Here is a 17905-nt window from a genome sequence, read left to right as displayed (position 1 = left end):
GGGGAAGTATGGTGTACCATTAAAATACATATGAAAGTACTACATCAAGGAATGTGTTGTGTTTTATCATGTGGTTTTTCATGTGATTTCATAAATTTTTCTGGGTCAGCTCGATATTTAAAGATGCACTTTGCAGAAATCGCTCCACCATTTCCTGGTTGCTAACATTCTAATAGTTTGCCTAATTTCAGTTTATGTGACAAAACAAGCAAGTATAGTGTAGAGAATCATTGTACCATCTAAACCGCTGTGAAATATATTTTCCATAACCCAAAATATTGTATTTTCTGCTGTTTGAAGCTGGTGTACAAAACCGAAAGTAAAAGACAAATAAACTAAACTTAAGAACATGAAGCATAGAAATAGAGCACATAGAACATATCTACTGCTTATTGAGAATGGCATATCTATAACTCCCATTTCTATGTGAATTTGGTCAGGTCACCCAAAAAGTTACATATTTCAGCTTTAATAGATATCAAAGTCAGACATTAAAGTAAGACGACATGTGAGGAGGAAATAAAGAGCCTAATTCCTTTATTTTCAATTGATTTAGGGAATGGACAGCCAAACAACATCTATATCATATGAGATGCAGATTCAATGACATTAACATGGGACAAGTCATGCTTAAAGTCCATGACTATAATATAATGATGCACATAATTTATCACGTTATCCTCTGCAGTGCTATTTTCCCAGCACTGCCGAGAATAACAAGACAATACAATTTCACCAGCAAATTGGTTCATCTGTCTATATATATTTTTTCCCTCATTCTTTCTCTCCTGTACCATCCAACAATTACGCATGCAGAAGTTGACATTTAATCGGATGGTGGGGAAATGCTAACTAACTAGCATCCTCCCTACTTCCTCTTTGTTTCATGGCGGAAAAACAGGACACTTGGAAAGGTCATTCTCTACTAGTTGTCTGAGCTGGATGCCTGGAAAAATTTCATTTTCAATTACCCTCCTTCACAATGAGCATTGTTGTGTTCTCACCATGGCCCTCTCCATTACTCCATCACTCTAACCACCACAAAGTATCACCACTTCAAGCTGAGGTCATGAGAAACCTTGTCAGCCAGCGCAGTGGGAAGTCTGGTGGTGTAACTAACAATTCAGCTGAGAGTGTTGGACCCCGAAAGAAGAGCCACACGTAGCTACCCATCAATTTTAATTAATACCTTTCCCACCCCTGCATTTTGTACTGAATTAATTTTTGTGCACTCGAATAATAGCGGTCATTATATAAAGTTGTAATTAATTACATTTTTCCACAATGGGAATGGTTAGGTTTGGTTGTTCTTCACACGTTGGAAGAGAATTTACATAGATTTCCCCAAAGAGAACTCTGAGCCTGTAAGTTCCTTGTCAGTCTTATCACTAACAGGGACAAACATATTGGAGGGGTGGCTACTTCCCCAAATCCCAATATCCTAAATCCCAAGGATCCATAAATTTCTCAGCCTATATTATGAGGGGCAAATTTAGCTAGCAAGATATCTTAGCTAGCTCCATTGCTACACTTTTCCTACCACATGTTTTCTACAATACATACACTATATATACACATGTGGAAACACCTTCAAGTTAGTGGATTTGGCTATTTCAGCCACACCCATTGTTGACAGGTTTATATAATCGAGCACACAGACATGCAATCTCCATTGACAAACACTGGCAGTAGAATGGCCTTACTGAAGAGCTCAATGACTTCCAATCTCCCACCGTCATAGGATGCCAACTTTCAAACAAGTCAGTTCGTCAAATTTCTGCCCTGCTAGAGCTGCCCTGGTTAACTGTAAGTGCTGTTATTGTGAAGTGGAAACGTCAAGGAGAACAACGGCTCAGACGCGAAGTGGTAGGCCACACAAGCTCACAGAATGGGAATGCCGAGTGCTGAAGCACGTAGCGTGTAAAAATCGTGCATCCTTGGTTGCAATACTCACTACCGAGTTCCAAACTGCCTCTGGAAGCAACGTCAGCACAAGGACTGTTCGTCGGGAGCTTCATGAAATGAGTTTCCATGGCCGAGCAGCCGCACACAAGCCTAATATCACCATGCACAATGCCAAGCGTCGGCTGGAGTGGTGTAAAGCTTGCCACCATTGGACTCTGGAGCAGTGGAAACGCGTTCTCTGGAGTGAAGAATCATGCTTCACCATCTGGCAGTCTGACGGACTAATCTGGGTTTGGCGGATGCCAGGAGAACGCTACTTGCCCCAATAAATAGTGCCAACTGTAAAGTTTGATGGAGGAGGAATAATTGTCTGGGGCTGTTTATCATGGTTCGGGCTAGGCCCCTTAGTTCCAGTGAAGGGAAATCTTAATGCTACAACATACAATGACATTCTAGACGATTCTGTGCTTCCAACTTTGTGGCAACAGTTTGGGGAAGGCCCTTCCCTGTTTCAGCATGACAATGCCCCCGTGCACAAAGCGAGGACCATGCAGAAATGGTTTGTCGAGATCGATGCGGAAGAACTTGACTGGCCTGCACAGAGCCCTGACCTCAACCCAATCAAATACCTTTGGGATGAATTGGAACGCTGACTGCGAGCCAGGCCTAATTGCCCAACATCCGTGCCCGACCTCACTAATGCTCGTGGCTGAATGGAAGCAAGTCCCCGCAGCAATGTTCCAACATCTAGTGGAAAGCCTTCCCAGAAGAGTGGAGGCTGTTATAGCAGTAAAGGGGGGACCAACTCCATATTAAGACCCATGATTTTGGAATGAGATGTTCGACGAGCAGGTGTCCACATACTTTTGGTCATGCAGTGTACCATGATTTCAAGGTGTAAGCTTCTATATGAAAGTCAATGGCCTTTCCTCCCCAACCCATGGCATTAACAAGTGGTTTAGCTTGTGTCGTAGAATGTAGGCCGACCTTTCCCATTCCATTAATTGAACTGCAGGCGTAAAATAAAGAAGCTGGCAGCCAAATCTGTGTTAATGAGAGATGAGGCTAGGATAGACAAAAATCATTTAATTAAGTTTTTTTTTTTTTTTCCCTCTCTCCTGCAGCTTTCGACACCAAACACGTATTCCCTGAGACCAGTCATCTTTTATTAGGTGTTCTTCCACAGCCACCTTCATTTGAATCGTTTCCCACCGTAGACAGTTAGACAACTCACACATGAACTGTGTATGATATGAAGAAAGTGTGGTATGTTTCTTGCAACCCTCAGTGATGGTTGTCAAAGGCTTGTCTTAAAAATGAGAGGGGATGTGAAGCCGGCTCTATATTGGATTTCTATCACACCGACAGACAGCCACAGGAGATGCTGCACTTAAAATCTCACCCAAGATTAAGATGAGAGTACCCCATTCCTGCAGTCAAATGACCTAGTGGCCTCATGGGTGGAATGTTATTAATATTTAATATAACGGTTTTGATATATTTCAGTCTTCTGTGATGTATATAAAGTGTAATATTGGGATGCAAACTCAAAATTGAATACATTTCAACTCCTGACATGGTACAGGTGTCTTCTTTTATTAAGGCCATAACCATGTGTGTGAGGTGTATACTTTTGTTTCAAAGTAGATTTGTTTAAGACAACTGATTTAGCCCACTGCAGTAAAAGGTTAAGATACATCCATGCTAATGGGAAGATAAATATGTCTATAGTATTTAAGACATTTAATGTATATGAATTTGAACAAAGCAGTCTTTTTTTTCTTCTAACCGTGGCAAACTGTTTTGGAATACTTAGCCTGGTCTCATGCAAGACATAAAAAAATAAAAATAAAATTTAAAAAATAGTGGGGTGTATCTTTGATTGCCCACTATTGATACAATACCTCAATGGCCTTCGGCATCAATGTACCTCAAACTGCCAACATTACCAACATTGGATGCAGTAGGCCTATATACGCAGAATAAATATGCTTAAAAATGGTATAGTTCCATAACAGACAGTAGAATAGAGTGAAAATGCTAGAGCTGGATCTACTAAATCAATGTACCTTAAAATGCTAACGTTACTGACAGTTGGTGTGGTAGTACAGATCCTGACTAAACATGCTCAAAGGTATAATTCCACAACATACAGTAGTAAAGTACAAATGCTGGCGGTGTAGGCCTATCCACTAGAGTCCAAGGGATTGCTGGGTGAACGCAAACCGAGTGTGGCATATTTGTGCCACTGGTTTTAATTTTAAAAATAAAAACAGTGGCTGCAGGAAAGTCATTTAAATGGGTAATTACGTCCGAGGCTCGGCATTGCTGGAAGGGATTAACAAGGTGCATAATGATGTCCCCCATTCCCCGGCGATAAACATCACCCCTCTCTCGCCCTTTCTCCCTCTCTCTCTCTCTCTCTGTCCATTTCACTCACTCCATTTATTTTTGGTGGTTTCGGTCTCGCCTTCTCTCATTTACCCCTCTACAACCTTCAGTCCAGACCCAAAGTCATTATCTCCTTATTGCCTTTCTGGGATCTATGGAAAAGCTTGGCTGGTTTATGTTGCTAATGTATGGCTTGTAATGCTCTGATACCATTGTGAAACTCATTTTGTTTGCGCACAAAATGTGTTTTGCCGTCAGTAATGGATCACGGGTTGGATCACAGTAAGTATAAGTCAAGCTATAATTGAGTAATAAGTGTAATATATTTCACATTGCTATGGATTTATAATTGAGGTTGTTGTTTTTGTTCTGCTAGTTATGACTGCTGGGTGGTGTATTGAAAAAGTGAGAAAGTGATTCAATAGGTGAATTGCATCTTGGGATGTGTGGTGGAATGTATCATTATATTAGTATCATATGATTGTGTTTTACAAGGGGGGTTTGGGTACAACAAGATTTATAAGATGATAGCATTTATATATTAGCATCATATGGCAAGGACACCACAAGTTTGTGTAGCATGCCTATTGTTAAATTACTGGGAATATAACCCACTAAGGGAATTCATGTGCTGTCCTTTCAACTTTCTATTTTGACTCGGTTCAAAGCACATTAGTGCTTACCTTTTCGTACCATCTAATGTTTACTGTTTGGACTGCCATTGCTGCGAGGCAAATTGTGCACATGCAAAAAATAAAGCATTTTGGTGAATAACTACAGTATTTCCAAATGTTAATGTGCTATGCACAATTTCATTTAGGTGCTTGATATGGATATTTTGTTCAGCAGACATAGTGCATGCTGAACCAACACTAAGGGAGCCATTTTCTTTCCCTCCTGCTGTATAGTTCGTATCGGTTATATTTTGAACAAAGGACGGGGCTTTCAGTATAATAACTGCATCTGTACTTCACAATAGAATTACATTTCAGGAGGAAGAAGAGAAAGAGAGTGTGTTGGAGTCAGACTAGTACAGGTTATGGAAAATCGTTCGGGGTCCTATAAATAGACTTACAGATAAAGCTGAGGTTCTCTCCCTTTCTCTCTTTCCCTCTCCCTCCCTCTTTGGAGATTGTGTTGCTCTCTTTCCCTCTCTTCCCCTCCTTCTCTCTTTCGCTCTCCCTCTCTCTCCATGTCACACTCTCTCTCCTTTCCTCCCTCCTCTCATCATAATTCCAGCTTTTCTCCTTGTCCACAGTTTCCCTGGCCCCGATGCACAGACAGAGCGCTGCTCAGCCATCACATGTGGTTACAGGCGGGCTTCAGTGACATGCATATGTCAGGCCCTCTCACTCATGTACTGTATGTTTTGTCACCTCAGCTGTTGCCTGCAAGCACCGATCCCAACAAGAGGGCAGCAGCCCTGGGCTTGAGGAGGCTACCATTGGCTGCTATTGTTACATATTTATGGTACATCCTCCACATACGAAGCAAGGAAAAATGTTTCAGGGCCAAGGCTATATATATACTGAACTGGCATTGGCTTGTCAATCACAATAACCTTTGCACACTATAGTGTTGACCTGAAGCGTACTGTGCTGGCATGGATATTTTATTTTCACATTGTCATTTGCAGCGAGTTGCCAGGAACATTGGTGGAAACGCAACCAGGCCAGCCCAGTACAGCTCAATTTGGCTAGACTATGTCGTATGAACAGGGTAGGCCTATATCTGTGAACTAAAGCATCCCATGGGATAATGTTACTATTCCAGTGCAACCCATTTCAGGGTTATTCACAGCATAATTTCACCGAAAATGAAATGGCCCAACATGACTATTGCCTGACATGTATACATGACTGTGCATAAATGTTGAAATATTTGTTTGTTTCACTAACTGACTGACTGTCAGACTGACTGATGGTTTTGCTAGAGCGTTCCCAAATCCATGGCTCACTCACAAATCAAACCTTTCTCGCTATAATTCCTGTGCTCATCTGCCAGTTACTCAATCAGGGGCTTCAGATAAGATGCTTCACTCTCTCGCATCCCACTGAAGAGGAGACATTAAAGTATGCAAGGTTCGCCCCCAACTCCTTCAACAGATAAAACACACACACACACTAGCATTTCAAGTTGAAGCAGCCAAGGATCCGTCAGTTGCCACTCTGTAAAATCTTTGTTTCACTTTTTCACCACCTGATTATTCTATTTTCTCCTTCCTGAGCTTCGAAAAGCTCCTTTTGAAATTGTTTAAATGGTACTCCCTCATCAGAGCTTTTTCCTGGAGCCTGACTGAGTTTTCTTCTCAGCACAAAGCCCCTCAACGAGACAGCATGCTTTGACCTTTACTTTATCGTATGGATTTAGCGATGATTAATTGGATTAGGCTGATGAAATTTAGAGAAATACAAAAGCCCTAGTCTGTTGCCTCGAAGGGAGTCGTAGAAAATGCAAAATACTGTAATTCGTAACATATTAGCCCGCCATATGTGTTGTCACATGTATTAGTCAGTGGCTTAAAGAGGAAGGCAACCAGATTAGAGAAGACAGACATTCTACTCAGAAAAAGTAAAGTGAGATGGAGGGAGGGAAACGGGGGGCTTGGATCGTCATATTACAATGGAAACATTACAAGATCAAAGACTAAACGTAGAGCAGCTTGAGTTTGTGTTGTGCCACTCAAACCAGACCCACCACTCTAGTAAGAGGCAATAGGTCAGGCGCAATCTGATTAGCAATAGCTCAAGATGATGATAAAGACTGCAAACTGAAATTAGCACACTGACTAAGTAGCTTATGATCCAGCATCCAAGCCTTAATGACCAGAGACACGGCAATGTGCTTGGAATTGCGTCCTTTTTCTTGATTCCTCTATTGTTCTCATCGGTAATGTAATTATCTTTTTTTATGGCAAAGCTCTTTGTTTGTGTCCCAAATGGCACCCTAATTCCTTTATAGTTCACTACTTCTGACCAGGGCACATAGGCCTCTGGTCGAAAGTAGTGCACTGTATAGGGAATGGGGTGCCATTTGGGACACAGCCTATATGTTTCAGGGAGGCATGATGACAACACATTAGAAGTGAGGAAGAGGGGGGAGATGGAAAATGGAAGGTGATTGGCAGGCACAGCAGATGTGTAGTATGTGTTGACAGCATGACATCTACTTTGCATGCGCAATATGGCACGTTTGAACGTGTTCTGTGCATATTGTCCTGATGTGAAGTGATTGCATGGGAGGCGGGATGATGTGGAGGCATGTGGAATATGGAACCCAGTACCGCTCCCCATCGCCTCTCTTGTAGCAATATTAAAATGTAGGCTATTCCAAACTAACTCAGAAAACAGTTAGTGATTATCATATTGCTGTAGCTAGCTACCTTGGTTTTGTTTACAGCATGGAGTTCTGTTGTTGACTGTAAGAGGAACAAATTCAAGACACCGTAACAGAAATACCTTTTATTTTGCCAAAAGCTCCAAGTGCCTACTCTCGTCACGCTGCAAAAAGCCTGAAATTGAACTGTACGACATGTTCCATATGCTTACAATAGCTTGTTATGTAGCCATCTTTCAGGTAACAGAATGGGAGCATCTGGAAGCGAATTTACCTAAATTAGCAGTCGATAGAAGTCGAGAATAAAGGTCTCCTTACAGTTTCTCCACGGAAAGTCTAACACTTTAAAACCATGCCTCCCTTTTTTCTATTTCATTGAACACCATAATGAAACACAATAAAATAAAAAATATGCAATCTCTTTCCCGCATAAGGATGAGTGTAAACTGAATCAATACCAGAGATAATTAATTTTTTTACTGCTATATTCATTATCTGGAATCACAAGTGGAGGTAAAATAAAGCCACAGTAGTACACATTACCCATTCAACAACATGTTATAGCCAAAGGCCATTCCTTTACTGTCTAATTGTCTACCCCACCAACTAATCTGGTATAATTAAGCCATGGAAGAAGCCATGGAAGAAGAAGAAATTAAGCCAGCGACATGTAGCCTTTTAATCTGCAACCACAACCATAGGCAGGTCAACCAAACATCTCTCAGCTGGTAATACATAGGTTATTCCTGTGTAACTACCATTTTACCATGTACTTTCTTAGTACTGGTAATTCTGTAGCTTGAAATAAAGTACTATTAAAAATCTCTCTCTCTGAAGTAGGATAATAAAACCCCTGTAGCAGACCTGATACATATACTGGGTGCGGATGAGACCCATATACACCAATAACACAAATCCTATAACAATAATGAATCTCCTAAAATCAAATCCTCATTATTATATATGAAGTCTTTCACTGTCCTGTTTTCAAATCTTCTTATTTTTTATTCTCTTATTCAAATCCTAATACCATTATTCAACGAGGCTCGGCCTAGAGTTCATTCAATAAGTTGGAATTAAACAAATATGAATGCCCTATTGTAAAACTGTAAAACGGTGGTTGACACAGATGATTACAAGAGCGGGCCAGGGTGAAGACAAATGTTTTTGGGGATAAAGCAAAAACTCACTAATCACAAAAGTGCCCCTGTGTGCTAGCTAGACCTTGGGAAAATGTGGACTTGTGGAGTGAAGTGGGTTTGCTCACCGTGACAGAGCTATTATTGGTCATTTCACAGATGCACTGTTTGTTTGCGCTCTACATTAATGGCTATGTAATTGCACTTGACAACAATTTTTGTAATTTAACAGCAATATGTGGATACGGAGCTACTGTCTTTTCTAAATGTCAGAATGGAGAATAAATACTTGGTCCTAGCTGCAGCCTGGTTGAGGAGGAGAATGCAATCTCTCTCTCTCTCTCTCTCTCTCTCTTTCTTCCTTTCCCTCGCTCCCATCGACTAGCCATCAGCACCTCCTCTCTCCGTCGCTCAACAGGAAATATGCACAGGGCCGGTCAAAGGGATGTTTGTCAACGTCATGTGGAACGCAGAGCTGCGACAGAGCTTGCATGTTAAGCAGAGTCTCTGCCTTTATCAAGCCAATCACAAATGCTAAAAAATATACAAACGCAGTGGAGCCCAGACACCTGGCATTAAGACACTCTCCCTCCCTCCTTTCCTCCATCCCCTAACTCATCCCTATCAGACACCTCCAAGGTTTGCATATTAGATAATCAGAATCTGAGACCCTATTTGTCTCCCGCTCTCCTCTTTTTCATTAAAAGAAACAAATAAAGGCCTCCTTAATCCCGCAGCAAATGTTTTTTTTTATTGTATGCTTAAGCCGCCAAGACAGACTACTGCGCCTGGGTTTTACAACCACACAGTCATTTCTTTGTGCCTGCCGGACTGAAGTTTCTTCCTGTGTTTTGCTCATGGAGAGGTCTGTGACCGGAATGCTACCTGCGGGTACATGGCGGAATGCACTCGTTCCCCCCTACCAACACTTGACTTTACAGGACCATGGGACAGATCTCCACCCTTTTTCTTTCTTTCTTTCTTTCTTTCTTTCTTTCTTTCTTTCTTTCTTTCTTTCTTTCTTTCTTTCTTTCTTTCTTTCTTTCTTTCTTTCTTTCTCGCCCTCTCACTCCTCTTCTTTCTGGCTCCATCAGTCCCAGACAGTCTGCAGTAAATCAGCGTGGCTGTAAGTGGGGCCTCATTGACCCCGCGGGATCCGATAGGAGCTCAGATCCTAACTGGATCAGCCAATCAATGGCTCAATAACCGTTCTAATGTTTCTGGTTTTGTTTTTAGGCTTTTCCACCCTTCTTCTTCTCGCTGAATGTCAAACAGGGATCGGAGTCATCAAATATGTGATGGGTGGGGGTTGCTTTATTTGGGACTGAACAGGATTGTGAAAACCCCCTACCCTGCTGATGGCCATAGAAGTAGGTCAAGCTAGAGAGGTTGTCCAAGGAATCCTATAGACTAGGTCATAGAGGCAAAAATCTATACTTTAAAGATCAGCTAGACGGTGTACACTCTTGTCAGCTTAAATAGCCCACTCGAGCGAGGCCTTTGCTGTCTTCAGCCATACATCGCTACGTCAATACAATCAACCCTATGCATGGTGAGTTGACTATAGCTCTATAATAGCTGGCTGCGTGGGGTGCAAAGCTGCAGCCTTGGCCTTGACCGCATGACTAACACTGGAGCCTATTGGGCCGTTCGCACTGTTTGCACATGGAGCATTTAAGCAATGATTATTCTTTCTGCTACCACATGGGGTGGAGCTGATTAGCCGGGTCAATGCATCTGGCAGGTGTTCAAACTCCTGTTCTTTTGCAATAGCTCAACTCACAAAAAACAAGGCAGGTAGGTGGAAGCCAAATAATTCATTTTGTCAGGCCTCCAAATTCACGCTTGGCACAGCTCGCTCTTATCCACAGGTCAGTCCATGTACCTGGGTAAACCTCTGAAATGCCTTGATTTATTTATCTCAAATGTAGCTACTAACACACAAGACCACACATGGCTGATCAGATTCTATTTCAAACGAGTAGGAAATGTATTGTTACACTGAGGGTAAAGAAGTATGATCTGGTACATTTCTAGAACATATGACCTTGTAACCGGCCCCGAGGGTGCGGTTCAATCTGTTGAGAGAACATACCTGGTCACGTGACCATTCATTCACGTACACCAGGTGAACCCACAGCGACTGTACTCCCTACAACTACTATGTTATACCCCAAAATGACTATACTCCCACTGGAAGCTGAAGCACAACGCAGTCATGACAATGAGTAGTGAGACTAAGTAAAAGTTGACTGGACTTAACCATCACTCTCCCCTGTCCCATACACCCAACCCCGTACACCCCCCCTCTTCCCTAGGGCATTGGCACAGATTGGCACAGCAGCAACAAGCTGCAGGGACAGATCAGATCAGAGCGAACTAAGTGTGGTCTCACCTCTGGCAGCGGCATGCCGTTGATGATGAGGTCAGGCTGCTGGGGGCCCTGCCCGCTGGCGAAGGAGTGCTGCTGATAACTGCCATGGTTGGGCGCGGCATTGCGTGAGTTCTGGTTGTCCACGTTGATGAAGGTGCTCTCGGAGCGCCTGCAGCCCAGCGGCAGGCTCTGCTGGTGGTAGTCGAAGTAGTTGAGGGAGGAGGTGAGAGATGAGCAACTCACCACGTTCATCTTGTCCGTCTCCTCCACGTCGCGCGGCACGAGGCGGATGTCATTCTTGCTCAGCTTCTTCTTCTTGCTCGACTTCTTCTGGCTGCCGTACGAGTACTCCGCCACCCTGCGCAAGTAGAAGAAACTGAACAGACTCAATAAAGCAGTGCTCTGTCATACCCGCCCACATGCACACGCCGTGTCCAGTGGTGGGGGCCAGCTCATTGGTTGGCATCCAGGGTAGAGAGAGAGGAGCCACGCTCAAGTGACCCCCTCCTCCGGACCCAAGCCTGACCGCCTTCCCCATGCCACCAATGGAGCCGTCATCCCTCATTTGTTTACTTTTGCATGCTCGGCACAGTCAACATGTCCCACAAACAACAAGCACACACAATGCAAACATGCCAAACCACAAAAGCACACAAACACGGCAACAACAAGACAACAGACAATACTGAAGATCACCAACCGGATTTTGCAATCATATTTAAAGCACAGCCCCACTGCTAACATTAATTCCCTTTTTTCTTTCATTACCAAGCGAGGCCCACTGGCAATATGGAGTGTAGGAGAACTGTCAATTCAAATTCATTTAGAACCTAGTGTCTGTGGCTGTCCCCTGACTTGAGCAGAGCATTTTGATTCTAATCAGCCTAAATGAGAAAGCCGGAGATTCTTTATCGAAAGGACGCTGCTGATGCTCGGGCTGGAGGAAGACAATTTCCATTCTCCATCCAACTTGCAAATTCTTACGAGGGGACATTCTGTTTTAAGCAGAAACCCTTGAATTCCTCTGAGTTTTGAACATGTCGAACATTTGCATGGACTCCCACTCTCCAAGAGTCTATTTTTAGCCCTGGTTGGATGGAGTGTGTTATTTACTCATGATTCTATACTGCATCTAATAAAACTTGAGGCCCTGGCTGCATATGTTGAAATGCCCATGTAGGACTCCCCCATCCTTAGTGTTTACTGGATGGGTTCTCCTTTTCATTTAAAAAAAAAAAAATGTACTAGTCATTTAGCAGTCGCTCTTATCCAGAGCGACTTACAGTTAGTGAGTGCATTCATTTTTCATACTGGCCCCCCGTGGGAATCGAACCTACAACCCTGGCGTTGCAAGCGCCATGCTCTACCAACTCTACACGGGACTTTCAGATGCTCTCCGGGTCTGTTCCTCCCTGCCTTCATTCTGGAAAATAAAATGCCACTTGCAGCCTTGGACTCTATTTTTTTCAGGGCATCTCAAAACTGTTATTTCTCTCTCTCTCTCTCTCTCTTGCGTGCTCTCTCGTCTGAGTACGGGAGAGAAGAGACTGTGAGGGTCAAAAAAGAGAGGGCATCGTTCTGTCATTGTTCTCTCTAGTACTTCTGGGCCCAAAATCGAAAAATTGACAGGAGAAATCCTCCCGACTCAAAGAGAACGAGCAATAAATTGCAGATAAGCACTGCTTAGGTTTGAGGTGGTAGCTAGCTACTCAGGAGCACTGCACATCAATATAGATTAAAGTACCCGGCAGGAAGAGGATTTTTATGCTACAAGACAGGATTTTTAAAAGGGAAGGTTAGGTGGTTAGGTAGTGTTGGGCAGATATTATTTGATTTAGCCTAGTTGTTTGTTTGATTGGTTGGTTGTTTTCTTGTGTATTTTATTAGAGAAATTGAGCATTGTGGGTCACATCCAAATGAAAGAGCATGCTGGTAAATGTGGTAGGCTTATGTTTATCAATGTGACAATGACAGACATCTTTGAAAAACAAATAATATAAAATGCCCTAAATTCCCTTAAAATTGGCTTAATAACATAATTTATGTCCAGAGTCCTTTGTCTCACTCTCTAAGAGCATTTGGTTTTCAGAAAACAAACAGATGTTTTTATTCCTATGTCATTAATTACGGTCTGTGTGCTGTTTGTGATAACAACAATGTCACTTTGAAGCTAGAAGCCATGTGACATAACAAGTGAGGCCCTAGAGGTGCTATGCATACTGTACAATATTGAACGTAAAACTGCTCTCCCACTATGTGAAAACCTCATCAAATCTACATCTCTAAAGAATAAGGATAGGGGAAACATGATGTGGATATCTCACCAACCATCACTTGATATTGCCAATCCATGACTGCTTTAGCTTTCAAATCAACAGTGACCAATATGAACCATTATCCATGATCATGTGTGCCTGAGAAAGTCCATACTTTGAAAAAGAAAGTTGTCGGCATACCTTATGTAGTTCTACGCGCACAGAGTAGAAGAAACTCAATATTTGAAAAGAAACTGCAACACAATGGCATTCTTGTAGGCTATGCTTCACAGCAGGGGTTCAACCTTTTTTTCCCCAAGGGTCCCCTCAATAAGTATTGTTTATTGAGATAGCCTATATTAAATATAACACCAATTTGATTTTGTTTAATTTGAGGAACCAAGGAAAATGTTGTTTTGAAGCTCATTTCCTGCAATTCTACGTAGTTTAACATGACTCATTACATATTTTATGCACTAACTGTAAGTCGCTCTGGATAAGAGCGTCTGCTAAAATGACTAAAATGTAAAATGTAAAATATTTTAGGTAGGCTATTTAATGATAATAATAATAGATAAGGAAAAAATAAGCATAGAACCGATTTACCCAAATGTTATTCTGATAACAGATATGTTTTAAAATTATAAATTCTATGAACCCTCAACTTAATTTTACATATTCTCTTTGACAGAAAGTGAATTGATCAATTGATAGTGACAGAGTCACACATTGTATAAGATTACTTCTCAAGCAAAGTCCAATTTCTTTGACTCCTGGACTTTAGAAAGTCGTAGCTCAGCTTCTGAATGTCATAGAGACAAGCCAATACTCCCATGTGCATCAGAGTCCCATCTTCCTCTGGCATTTTACAGCTTGTTTCTAGCCTAAAGCATTGCGGATTTATGCGTAGTTTTAGATCAAGGAAGGTCAAGGAAGGTCCCGAGCCCCCCATGAAACATTGGCGCCACGTATGGGAGGCACGCCCCCTGGGTTGGGAACCCCTGTTTCACAGTATGTTTAATGGATCTCAACCCAACGTTTTCATCAATAGACCTTCATCCACTAGAGCTTACTCTGAGATGTGCATTTGCCCTACTTATATGGAAGAACCATACAGGGTCAGCCAATTGCCACACGTTTGAATCGGCCTGACGTAGCAGCACAACTAAAATTATGTTCAGTGTAAAATATGAAATATGATAATAGCTTCAGGTTAAATTCACAAATGCAATCTATATGGACATTTTAAGTGGTAATGTACCACAGTGGTAGGTGGTAATCTAGCACAAGGAAATCAAAGGGGGAGCTGATGCTTTACAGATTGATGAAGAAAAGCATATTTTTATTATGATGGATCAAGATAATAATGTGCCAAATAATAATGCCTGTCCCCTTCTGAGGCATTGTCATACATAGAGTAGAGGCATAGTGGGTTCAAAGATGTATGACTTATTCGTTTTAGTAGTATTAGTCCCTCTAGCATTAATTGTATTATTATTATTATTAGGCTATCATTTTTGCTTTCATCATTATGATTAGCAACAGTAGTAATATTATTTAGATAATTAACATAATAATTATCATTATCATCATTACTATGTCATAGTTCTCGCAGAATGGTAGGGTATGCTGTCTCCTTTAGAACATCCATTTGAACCTTTGGGAATAACATCCACCATAAATTCAATAGCTGTAAAATTCAGCTAATTGTCCTCATCTAGCCAAGATTATTAGTCCTAGGTAATGGTGAGGGTTTGCAAAAATAAATAAGGCAAGGACACTCTAGGAGTCCATAAGCCATTTTTGCTTATCATTTCTGGGCACCTGCATTCCTTAGTAACGCCTAACATTCGGGGCCCTGAACATGCACTAGAAATACAGCTACGTGCACTCAAGACCAGCCTGAACAACTCTCTCTCTCACACACACACACACACACACACACACACACACACACACACACACACACACACACACACACACACACACACACACACACACACACACACACACAATTATGCGCACCACTGAATGGGTACCAAAATGCATAGATGTAGGCCTATATGGAGGAATAAAAGAAATATTAGGCCTATAACCATGACTGACTGAAACACCAAACTAATGAGATGGTTATGAAGAGCTGTTTTCAGTACCTGCAGTTGTACGTTCGGATCTCCTTGTTATCCCTTTTGCACTTGACTGCCACAAAAATCATAGTGACAAACAGGATAGCAGCAATAGAGCCCAGGGCAATGATGAAGATCAACGACAGGTTTACGGGTCCAATAGACTCCTGGGCGTTCAGGTCTGGTGAGAGGTAGACAACAATATATGCCGAGGCCGACAACGACGGTTTCCCATGGTCGCGTGCCACCACGGTGATCTCGTAGGTCGACTTGACTTGCTCCCCGAACATCTTGGTGGACCGCACCTCTCCATTCACTTGGTCGATCTCAAAGAAAAGCCTGTCTCCCTCCGAGATGGTATAGGTCAGCCTTCCATTCTCCCCCTCGTCGTAGTCGTCGGCCTTGACTTGGGTCACCAGGTAACCCACTCCTGCGTTTCGTGGAATGGATACCTCCGCGGTGCCATTTACCAGGGGTGGAGTGGTCATAACAGGTGTATTGTCATTCACATCCAAAACGACAATGCGCACCGTCGCATTACTGGATAAGGACGGATTCCCCTGGTCCCTAGCCAAAACTTTGAAGTCAAAAGTCCTAGTGTACTCGTGGTCGAATGATCTCATGGAATAAATACGCCCTGAAGGATTTATGCTGACATATGTGTTTACGTCCATGTGTTTAATCTCACTGGGCACGATGGTGTATGAAACTGTGCCATTCATGCCCAAATCGGGATCTACAGCTGACACAGCCAGCAAACATGAGCCTGGCAGGTTGTTTTCTAGGACCATCTCTTGGTAATGGGGTTTTAGGAAGTGGGGAGGGTTGTCATTTTCATCTGTGACTTTCACTACAAACGATTTAGTGGCGCGTAAAGGGGGGGTGCCACTGTCCTCTGCTTGGATAGTTAGATTGTAGGTGTCCCTCTGCTCTCTGTCTAGCCTACCATCAACAAGGATGGTTGAGAAGCTCTCGTATTCCTGGAGTCTGAAAGGAACGTTGCCTTGTAGTCTACACTGCACCTTACCATTTGCGCCCGCGTCCTTATCTGAGACTCTCACTAATGCAATAACATATCCACGAAGCGCGTTCTCACTAACTTCAATCAGCTCTGTGTTCACAGACAATAAACTAATGACAGGTGGGTTATCATTCGCATCCATCACATTTACAGTGACTTTACAATGAGCCGGAATAGAATTGGGACCTAAATCTTTGGCTTGGACATCAATCTCGTAAATATGGGTTGTTTCATAATCCAAAGGGCCATTAACAGTGATAATACCGGTTCTAGGGTCAATTTTGAATACCTCTCTCGTTTTATCGGTGACGTAACTGTTAAACGAGTACACAACCTCACCATTAGTTCCCTCATCAGGATCCGTTGCATTCAAGTCAATTACAAGTGTATTAATAGGAGAATTCTCCATCACGTTCACTGTATACACAGGCTGGTCAAAAACTGGATTATTATCATTCGAATCTATTACTTTAATATTGAGCTGGACTGCGCCAATCTTTGGGGGGTCTCCACCGTCTTCTGCACTGATTTCGTATGAATAGTGAGACTGGGTCTCCCTATCTAAAGATTTTTGCACTACGAGCTCGGCAATCTTGGACCCGTCCCCCCTAGTCTTAATCTCCAGCCCGAAGAGCTCATTCGGGGTGATCGAATATGATTGCACACTGAAGATCCCCGAGTCCGGATCGCTTGCCCCCTCTAGGGGGAACCTGGTACCAGGGGAGGCATTCTCTGAGATTTCAATGTCAATGTGGTTTGTGGGGAATCTGGGCGCATTATCGTTCAAATCCACAATTTCTACTTTAATTACACATATCTCCATATAGTTTGACATCACCTCCAAAGAGACAGTGCACTTTGCCGTCTGTCGGCAAGCCACGTCCCGGTCTATTTTCTGATGTGTGAGGAGAAGTCCAGCCGGGCTGAGTTCCACCCATCGCGGCTCTGAATTCGAGATGACCCGCAAGTACGGCGCCCGCGGTGCAATGGCAAATCCTTGCGTTTGTGCGTCCTTTGTCACGTTTCCAATGATATACCCAGCCTTCTGCTCTTCGTTTATCGAGTATTTCAAATTAATAACAGAATCAGCCCCAGTCCAGCATAAAATGACTATCCAAATAATTGGTATAAAATCCATCTCCTTGGCATACATTGTACCTGTTGATTTTTCCTTATATTTAATTGGGACCTTGTATGATCACGCACACCTATGCATGTCAGAGATAATGGACAAAATCATCCAGTTATCTCATCTCATCTAAAAGTTATCCAGGGAATACGTTTTGATAAAAGAAAAGGCTTGTATATGATATAAATGTTACTTGATTATATCGATATTGTCTACTTCATTGTACTCT

General features: G+C 42.5%; 1 protein-coding gene across 1 annotated transcript in view; it reads right to left on the bottom strand.

Annotated features, from left to right (window-relative positions):
• pcdh19 (protocadherin 19) overlaps positions 1-17700 on the bottom strand; it is a gene marked incomplete at both ends in the record, with an annotated part of 81265 nt that extends 63565 nt beyond the window's left edge. Inside the window, 2 exons of the mRNA XM_084147076.1 lie at positions 11167-11521; positions 15554-17700. Coding sequence (XP_084003202.1) covers positions 11167-11521; positions 15554-17700 — 2502 coding nt within the window. The remainder of the gene's footprint in view (positions 1-11166; positions 11522-15553) is intronic.
• Between the last annotated feature and the right edge of the window lie 205 nt (positions 17701-17905).

The sequence above is a fragment of the Coregonus lavaretus genome, assembly GCF_964263955.1.
Source record: "Coregonus lavaretus genome assembly, chromosome: 29".
Taxonomy (NCBI): domain Eukaryota; kingdom Metazoa; phylum Chordata; class Actinopteri; order Salmoniformes; family Salmonidae; genus Coregonus; species Coregonus lavaretus.
Note: the sequence above shows the minus strand (reverse complement) of the source record. Positions and strands in the feature narration are given on the sequence as shown.